At 57.3% G+C, this 9,467-nt stretch overlaps 1 protein-coding gene across 1 annotated transcript; it reads right to left on the reverse strand.

Annotated features, from left to right (window-relative positions):
• Positions 1–727: 727 nt before the first annotated feature.
• Positions 728–7,815, reverse strand: WFDC2 (WAP four-disulfide core domain 2). The gene is made up of 4 exons (XM_059706933.1): positions 7,660–7,815; positions 6,971–7,114; positions 4,401–4,553; positions 728–884 (listed from the first exon to the last, which is right to left on the reverse strand). The coding sequence occupies exons 1-3, from the start codon at positions 7,730–7,732 to the stop codon at positions 4,402–4,404; spliced, it is 369 nt and encodes a 122-aa protein (XP_059562916.1). The 5' UTR covers positions 7,733–7,815; the 3' UTR covers positions 728–884; position 4,401.
• Between the last annotated feature and the right edge of the window lie 1,652 nt (positions 7,816–9,467).

Genomic DNA, 9,467 nt, shown 5'->3' on the forward strand with positions numbered 1-9,467 from the left:
AAGTAGGGGGGAAAGAGAGCGGGATAGAGAGAGTAAGGGAATAGAGGAGGAAAGAGGAAAGAGGAAAAAAGAGAACAAATAGAGAAAGAGAGGCTAGATGGAGAGATGGAGCTATATCTCTGAAAGAATACACAAGAAACTGATCTTGGTCTCATCCTCAGAAAACAACTGGTTGGCTGGGGTTGGGGGAAGGAAGTCAAGGGTGAAAGATGCTTTTCATTTTACCTTTTAAATTTTGACCCAATATATTGTTTGTACCAAACAATGATTTGACTTAAAACAACAATAACAACAAAGGACCCTGCCTTTGCCACCTTCTTTTTCTGTGGCCGCAAGCAAGTAACTTGGCAGAGACCTGGTGTGTAAGTCGGGGCGTCATCACCCCTCTGGGGCGTCTGTGGAGCCAGGAACTCTCACCAGGGAACCTCCCAGCCCTGCATCTGGAGCACAGTCCGTGCTGCTGCTGCTGCCGCTGCTATCAGAACGCCCAGCAACAATTCGGCGACCTTAGAAGCATTCCATCATCTCTGAGCCTCAGTGTTCGCTTCCATCATCCTCGAGAATAACCACCAACCCCAGACCAGACGAGCCCTGTAAATGTGTTCATTGTTCAGAGTTGATCCCTCTCTGGACTTTGTGCCTGGATGATTTGGTTGCCCCCCCCCCCCTTAACCCAGAATCAGGGCGGGGGGGGGGGGAATAAGAATGGAGGCCATGGCCCCACCAGTGCTGGAAGTGGTCACTTTATTGGTTGGAAAAAGAAACTGTGGTCAGCACAGGAGGGAGTGCAGAGGCCAGAAAGAAGGGAGGGCAGCTGGGCTGGAGCCAGACGGGGCCAGGTAGAAACTCCCACTCCCTCATTCCTCAGGCTGTGGTGGCTGAAACTGGAGGAGAGAATCATAATAAAACCATCAACAACAATATCCACAATACTAGACGAGAGTACCTGCAGCTTCAGTTCTGGACCAAAGCTTTCCTCACGCCACCATACCCCCCCTCCCCCCACCCCCCACCCCCCACCCCCCGCCTCGAGACACACACACACACACACACACACACACACACACACACACACACTTCACCTTCTTGAGGCCCTGGGGCTCTGCCTATACTTCTCTGTGGGTCCTACATTCACCTCTTCTGCTTCAGGCCATTCCTCAGGCACACATGGCCTTCCTGAGGAGCCATGGGTCATTGATCTCTCTGAGTCCCTCTACCACCAGGAAGCTCCATCTTGCCTCCCTTCTTTGGGTTCATCAAACTAATATTTATCCCATTTTATAAGTAAAATAATTGCAGCTCAGGGAGATGAAAGGCTAGTTAAGTGTCAGAGCTGAAATTTGAACCTGTGTCTTCCTGCCTCAGAAGCCTGGCCATGCTGTGGGCACTCAAGGAGGTAAGAGAGGGTTGGAATCATTGGAGTGCTCTGGGCTCTGGGAAGACCATGGTTCCCTCTCCGGCACGGAAGGTCATGCCTTGAAGTAGCCGCCATGGGACCTTGGGCACGACCATCCCCTCCTCTGGGCTCCAGTCTCTCTGTGCAATACTGGGTTCTATTGTGACCACCCATCCCTTGGCTGAGAGCTTGTCAGCAGCAGCAGCAGATCAACAGTGAGACTTCAACCAAAGGGCGCTTCCAGGTTCTTGCTCATTCTGTTTCCTCTGCCCGAAGCAGCCTCCTGCCCGCACTTGACCAAGCTGGCCACCTCTGCCCGCACTTCACCAGGCTGGCCACCTCTGCTCGCATTTCACCAGGCTGACCACCTCCTCCCTGCACTTCACCAGGCTGGCCACCTCTGCTCGCATTTCACCAGGCTGGCCACCTCCTCCCTGCACTTCACCAGGCTGGCCACCTCCTCCCTGCACTTCACCAGTCTGGCCACCTCCTCCCTGCACTTCACCAGGCTGGCCACCTCTGCTCGCATTTCACCAGGCTGGCCACCTCTGCCCGCACTTCACCAGTCTGGCCCCCTCCTCCCTGCACTTCACCAGGCTGGCCACCTCTGCTCGCATTTCACCAGGCTGGCCACCTCTGCCCGCACTTCACCAGTCTGGCCCCCTCCTCCCTGCACTTCACCAGACTGGCCACCTCTGCCTGCACTTCACCAGTCTGGCCACCTCCTCCCTGCACTTCACCAGGCTGGCCACCTCCTCCCTGCACTTCACCAGGCTGGCCACCTCTGCCCGCACTTCACCAGGCTGGCCACCTCTGCCCGCACTTCACCAGGCTGGCCACCTCTGCCTGCACTTCACCAGGCTGGCCACCTCTGCCCGCACTTCACCAGGCTGGCCACCTCTGCCCGCACTTCACCAGGCTGGCCACCTCTGCCTGCACTTCACCAGGCTGACCACCTCCTCCCTGCACTTCACCAGGCTGGCCACCTCTGCTCGCATTTCACCAGGCTGGCCACCTCTGCCTGCACTTCACCAGGCTGGCCACCTCTGCCTGCACTTCACCAGGCTGACCACCTCCTCCCTGCACTTCACCAGGCTGGCCACCTCTGCCCGCACTTCACCAGGCTGGCCACCTCTGCCCGCACTTCACCAGGCTGGCCACCTCTGCCTGCACTTCACCAGGCTGGCCACCTCTGCCTGCACTTCACCAGGCTGACCACCTCCTCCCTGCACTTCACCAGGCTGGCCACCTCTGCTCGCATTTCACCAGGCTGGCCACCTCTGCCCGCACTTCACCAGTCTGGCCCCCTCCTCCCTGCACTTCACCAGACTGGCCACCTCTGCCTGCACTTCACCAGTCTGGCCACCTCCTCCCTGCACTTCACCAGGCTGGCCACCTCCTCCCTGCACTTCACCAGGCTGGCCACCTCTGCCCGCACTTCACCAGGCTGGCCACCTCTGCCCGCACTTCACCAGGCTGGCCACCTCTGCCCGCACTTCACCAGGCTGGCCACCTCTGCCCGCACTTCACCAGGCTGGCCACCTCTGCCCGCACTTCACCAGGCTGGCCACCTCTGCCCGCACTTCACCAGGCTGGCCACCTCCTGCCCGCACTTCACCAGGCTGGCCACCTTTCACTCGTCCTTTAGGACTGGCTCAGGGCCACCCCTCGGGGAAGTCTGCTCCATCCTCTTCCCAATCCTACCCGGTGCGGTTTTCCTCCTCTGTTCCCACAGCACCCCGCCCTTCCCTCCACGGCAGCACTGGGAGTGTCTGTCCATCTGTCCGCCTCAGCCAAGCGGCTGCAAGCTCTGTGAGGAAGGGCAGCAGTTACCTTGTGCCCCAGCACCTGGCAGCTGGTGGCACGGGCTGACTCACCCAATCAGCTGGCTGAGCATGTCTCCCGGCTCTACTTCCTCACGTTTACTTTAGGACTTAATGTTTTATTTTTAGTTATAGATGGGGACAGAGAGGCTCCGCAACCCTTTCCTTTTCGAGGTGGCCGAATACAGCCCCGCCTGCCACAGAAGGGCCCGCACTCACAGACACGCATTTGAGGAAGTACACTGATCTCTACCATGTCCGTCCTAAAAAGCCAAGCTTGGGGAAAGTATCAACTCTCCTGCTTCCCACTGGTCATGCCAAGAGCTTCCTGCCTCCCCAGGGGCTCCCAAGATCCAGCTGCTCCTCCAGCTGTTGACTTATTTAAGTGCTGTGTTAAGGAAATGAAGGAGTAAATCTCTTTCCCTCACAGCCCAATTCAATCTATCTTCACGTATGTCCCAAACCCAGCCATGGATCTCCCCTGGTCTGTCATCTCCCACCTGGCATCTTGCAGGAGCCTCCTAGCTGCTTCCCTCTCCCCCCACCACGCCCCCCGCCCCTTGCTTCTGCTGCTGCCCCTACAGTCTGTTCTCCACACTTCCGCCAGAGCAAACCTTTTCAAATCTAAGTCAGAGCATGTCCATTTCCAATAGTGCAACATATCTGGGTCAAGACCAAAGTCCTTACAGTGGCTTGTCAGGCCCCTAACAAGCTGCTCGCTTACCCGTTCCCTCTCTGACCCTCTCCTCCCTACACTGATAGCCAGCACAGCTCCTGCTTTTGCACCTCTCCCAGATGTCCTCATGGCTCTCCCATCCCCTGACTGTCTCATGTGAGAAAATGATAACCCTGCTCCCTGCCCACCCCACTCCCACCCCAGTGCTCCTTATCCCTCTTCGGTTTTCTTTTCCTCCATGGCATTCATCTCTCTCTAACATTCTACAGAATGTGTCTGCTTATTTTGATTATTGTCTGCTAGCTTATAAACCCCAGCAGAGAGGAATTTATGTCTGGTTTGGTCATTCATGAAGCATCCCCAGCACCAACAGCAGAATAAAGCACAGAATAGGTGCTCAAGAAGCATCTGTTGAGTGGATGAAAGCTGGTTGCCCTGGGTCCTCCTTCTCCACCTCCTGCAGGTGTCATCACAAAAGGGCACTTCCTCCCTCCCATCCACATACCTCAGAAGACGGGTGTGACGCAGGACACCTTCCCGCAGCCATTGAGGCAGCATTTCATCTGGTCGGGACACTCGCTGTCCACCTGGCACTGGTCCCGGCAGAGGCCGAGCGGGGTCAAGGGTAAGTCCACTTTGGGGCAGGAGCCGGGCTTTTCTTCATAGAAAAAGAAGTCAGGGGAAGTGGGCAGAGGACGTGCCAGGACATAAACACCTACCCACAGCCTGACCCCCACCGCCCCACACCCTGGAAGACCATCCGCAAACCCCTCCCCCTCGGGCTCCCTCCACCATTGGTTTCAGAATCGCGGGACCCCAGCTCCAGAAATTCCCCAGAGGCCCAGGACTTCAGGCGCCACAGGAGAACAGTGCTGCCCACATCACAGGGTTGTGAAAGCAAATGGGGCAATGTAGACCTGTATTAATTCTCTCTGAAAACGCAAACTCCTTTGCAACACGATAATTATAATGAGTAACTAGAACAGTTCCCATTTTCTGAGCTCCTTCTGTGTGTCAGGTGTCATTCTAAGCACTTCTGTGCACTAACTTGTGTAGTGACTCAGCTAATCCTCACAATAGTCCTAAAAGAAGAGGAGAGGCGTTGTTACTACTCCCTCAGGGCACAGATGAGGAAACCGAGGCACCAAGAGGTTAAGTAATTTGCTTAAGGGTAGGAGCAGGATTTGAAAGCCAGGAATCTGGCTTCAGAGTCTGTGTGCCCTGCACTGTGCTGCTTTGTAAACTGTAAAGTGCGGTGCACAATCTCTTTACTCACTCCCATATACCTGGTACACACTCCATGACTCCCCCAAGCACAGTCCTCATCCACACACAGCCAAGCATTCTCCATAAGATACACACACACACACACACACACAGCTAAGGCTGCAGAGATATGCCACTTGCAATGCTCTTTGTGTAAATGCATTATCTCCTTTCATCCTCATGTCAAATATCTCCTCTATAGGGGATATTTCTAACCACATTCCTATCACAGATGAAGAAAATGAGGCACAGAGATGTGAAGGCACCACCCAACACCACACTGCTGGTCACAAGTAAAACCAAGGCCTGAGCCCAGCCTTCCAACATCCGTGTTCTCTCTCTCTCTCTCTCTCTCTCTCTCTCTCTCTCTCTCTCTCACACACACACACACACACACACACACACACACACGCACGCACACCCTACGCTCTGTTTCCTGGGTCAAGGAGAAGGGAACTCGGCTCATTCCCAGAAGCCCCAGGAGCAAGCCCAGCCAAACGTCGCCCCCAGGACAGGACTGAGTGCAGAAGACAGGGGGGGTGACTTCCTAGCACAGAGAAATCCATCCCTTTGAAAAAGGCTGGGCCTCTGGACACCCAGCTGCCAGCAGTTTACTGACAAAACAAGGCACTGGGGATAGAGTATCTGCTCTCTAACAAGACATCCTACACATATTACCTAATTTAGGCTTCATGTCACTCCTATAACATCTGAGTGAGAGACAAGAGAGCACAGGCTCGGAGAGGAAGTGACTCGCTCAGGATCACACAACTAGCAGGTAGCAGAACCAGGATTCTAGTTCAGGAGGCCACCTGGCCCGGGCCCTCTGCCTGCCTGTCTGTCCGTCTCAGACTCCACCTAACAGCAGAGACTCCTTGTTTTGGGGGGCGGGGGGCATCCACCTCTCTCACCTGTCATCTACCTCTAGCTTCCTCTCCTGGTCTCCAGCTCTCTCCTCCTCCTCCCTCTGGCCCAGATTAAAGGCCTCCAGACCCAGGGGCCAGTCCTTTCTCTACCTCGCCCCTCCCTGATCACAAGTGTCTGAGGTCTCTCATTACAAACCATCCCAGCCCCTGCTGGCACCTTGGAGAAGTAACGAAGTATTCTCGGTAAGGACTAGTCATCTCAACAGTGGGTACCCCAGGTCAGAGCCCTGCGTCTATTCCTCAGTTCTCCCCGTGAGCACCCAGAAGCTAGGATTCCATGCAGCCTAATGCCACCCCCGACTCCGATGGGAGAGACTGCGGTCCCGCAAGTACTTTCCATGGAGCGCCCAGCGTTCCCGCATTCTCTCCCTCCATCCCTACAGTGGAGGAGGTCGTTTTACCGAGGGGGAAGGGGGAGGCGTGCTCAGGGAAGAGTCCCAACTTTCGTCAAACCAGCGGAGCAAAAGGTGAACCCGCTGGCTATGCCTCCTGCTGAAGCGAGAGCTGGCATGCGAGCTGGGCCAGAACTTTCTCTCCTGGATCTGCAAGGTCGCCTCCGGCCCGGAGAATCACCCCGGATGGATGAGCGCCCCAGGCCTTGGAACCGGCTCGCTCGCCAGCTCTGAACAACGTCCCCGCTGTGCGTGCCCGGAAGCCCGTCACGCACCAGAGACTGGAATACAGGCAGGAGGGGGGCACCCCATTTCGCGTCGCGCCTCAGCGACGCCGCCTTTGTTCCCCCGGGGTCAAGAGGGGCGAGCGCCAGCCAATCTGGTTCCATCCGCCTCGGCTTGGCCAGGGGTCCCCGGGTCCCGGAGCGTCCCCCTTCCCGGAACCCGCCGCTCCCGCCGCTCCCGGCCCCGCCCCGGGCACCCGGCGGTACCGTTGGGCAGCAGGCAGACCGCGGCGCAGCCCGCCCGGCAGCACTTGAGGTTGTCGGCGCACTCTCCATCCGAGCCGCACTCCTGCGTGCAGTTCAGCTCCTCCTTCAGCTCGGGGCACACGCCCGCCTTCCCTGCTCCGGCGCCTGGGAGGGGACGTAAGGCAGTCAGTGGGAGGCCGGAGCCGGGCCCGAGGACGCCCACCTCCTGCGCCGGGGACCCCAAATCTCAAGTTTCAAGGAACTCTCAGCCTCTAGCCCTACGCACTCCCCTTACAGCCGTCAGCAGACCCCGCTTCCAGGCCCTGGGTCCCCAGCCCCGGAGCGCGCAGGAGTTCCTAAGCCTTGGCCCCGGAGCCCTCTATCCTCAGGGGACCACTCGCCCCCACCCCGCCCCGCACCCCGCACGGCTGACAGCCTAGGAGCCATCGGTCCCGCAGAGGGTGCCCCTCCGGACACAGCCTCGCCTGCGGCACAAAGCCTCTCCCCGCCCACCGTAACGGGCCCCACAGCCTCACGACAAGGGTCACCACCTTAAGCACCAGGGATCCCCAATTTTTCGTCTTCATGGGTCTCCCCACTTCCGCCCCAGGAACCCCTACTTCTCCAGCCCGCAGAGAGGCTACGCCTCTGCGGCTCCCCTGGCCTTCCTGGCCCGCCCTCCGGGCGCCGGCCTCTCCCTGCCCTCTCACCTGTGGCCGCGGCAAAGCTGAGCAGCAGGCCCAGGAAGAGGGCGGCGAGCAGAGCGTAGCGGCAGGTAGTCATGGTGCTGCGCCCAGCGGGGTGCAGGTGAGAGCCGCTGTCGCCGGGTTGGGGGGATTTAATGGCGTGCGCGCGGGGGGCGGGGGGGCAGGGGCGGGGCCGAGCCGGCCCGGGGAGACGCTCCGTACCGCAAGCGGGCGGCCACCTCCTGCCGTTTCACAATCCCCTGGGATCAGGTGTCACTCTTGGCCCCGGTGGGAACCAGGAACCTAATCAGCTTCCAGGCAGGCGCCGCTGACCAGCTGCAGCCGGACCCTTGTCCACCTCCCCTTCCCTCCTCCCTCCTGGGGCGGAGGGCTGGGCTGCGGGAGGACAGGGCCTGGCCCGAGGCTCTTGGGCTCCTATTCCAAGACCCTGGGTCTCCCCCTCAAGCTCAGGGTCAGAGGAGGGGGAGAGGGCAGGACCCACAAAGACACGGTGGAGCCTGGGGATTAAGGGGTTCGATTTGGGGTCAGGGATTAGTGATGAGCTAGTGTAGTGATAAAGAGCACAGACTAAGGGCTAGGGAAAAAAGCAATTGTTATGAATCCATGAACCCATTGGACAAGAAACTGAGGCCCACAGAGGTGAGCTGCCTGTTCAGTCTCCAGCAGTTTGGGCTGTGTTTCTTCCTCTCTTTCCCACACCAGCCATGTGGCCGCAGACTGTAAGCCAGCCTGTGTGCTCATTGTTTCATGGAGTCCCAGCAAACCTATGACTACCGAGCTGTTGTTGTCATCAGCTGTATATGACAGACGAACTGGGTGTCGGGTGGCTTAGGACCCCCCCCTCCCCGCCCCCCCCGAAAGCTCGTATGTAATGCTAACAAGGTTTTGAATCCAGGTCTCCTTCTGTCCGAGCCCTTCTTTTTCCCATTCCATCATAAATACTCTCCAGGCTCCCACTATATGACACATAGGGGGCAAGGCCCTTGTTTTAGAGAAAGGAATCAAAGGAAATTTCCTGCATTGGCCTTGAGGCGAGAGGGTCCAGGTTTGACAACCTTCCCCAGTTTCCAGCTGAGGGACCTTGAATGAATCACTCCCCTGTTCTGAGCTGCCATTTTGTCATCTACAAAGAAGACAGCAATATCACACTGCAATGAGAACATGAATGTAATATTCCTGATATGAGACCGCTGTGTACTCATTAGGGCTAGGTCCACTTGATGGGCATAGATACCAGTCCTGATACACAATGGATAAATGGTGTCTACTATTACTACGCACACTGGTAAGTATATACCAAACGTGAGTATATGCGAAGCAAATGCCAAGACAGAGTTACCCTGGGAGTTCGACAAGAAGTGCCTTCCAATACTCCTACTCCAACCATCTGAGATTCTCTAAGTCCCAGGAGGCTTTGCTGCTGAGGGCTATAGGGGGTCTGGGGCTGTGTTCACTGGGATGACAGGTGAGTAGGGCTCACTTCCAGGCATTGTCCTCACAGATGGGTAAGGCTGAGAATGCCTCCCCCAACTGCCCATGCCAGCCTTGGGACTAGAAACATGCCTTCATTGGGAGGGGCAAGGACTGTTTACTCTGAGTTCAGAGAAGTCAACAGCAATGAAACAGGAGCCAGGTGGGGGCACCCGCTGGGTGAGCTCCTGAAACTCAGTCTAAGGAACACAGAGGACTCTGGTGAGCAGCCGGTTTCAGCCTGTGGACCCAGCTGGCTACTGGGCATTTCAGCTTTAGGCACTGCTGCCCACAGCTTTTTTCAGGCACCTACCAGTTCCTCGAGCCAGGAAACTGCCCAG

The sequence above is a fragment of the Myotis daubentonii genome, chromosome 8 (assembly GCF_963259705.1).
Source record: "Myotis daubentonii chromosome 8, mMyoDau2.1, whole genome shotgun sequence".
NCBI classification, from domain to species: Eukaryota; Metazoa; Chordata; class Mammalia; order Chiroptera; family Vespertilionidae; genus Myotis; species Myotis daubentonii.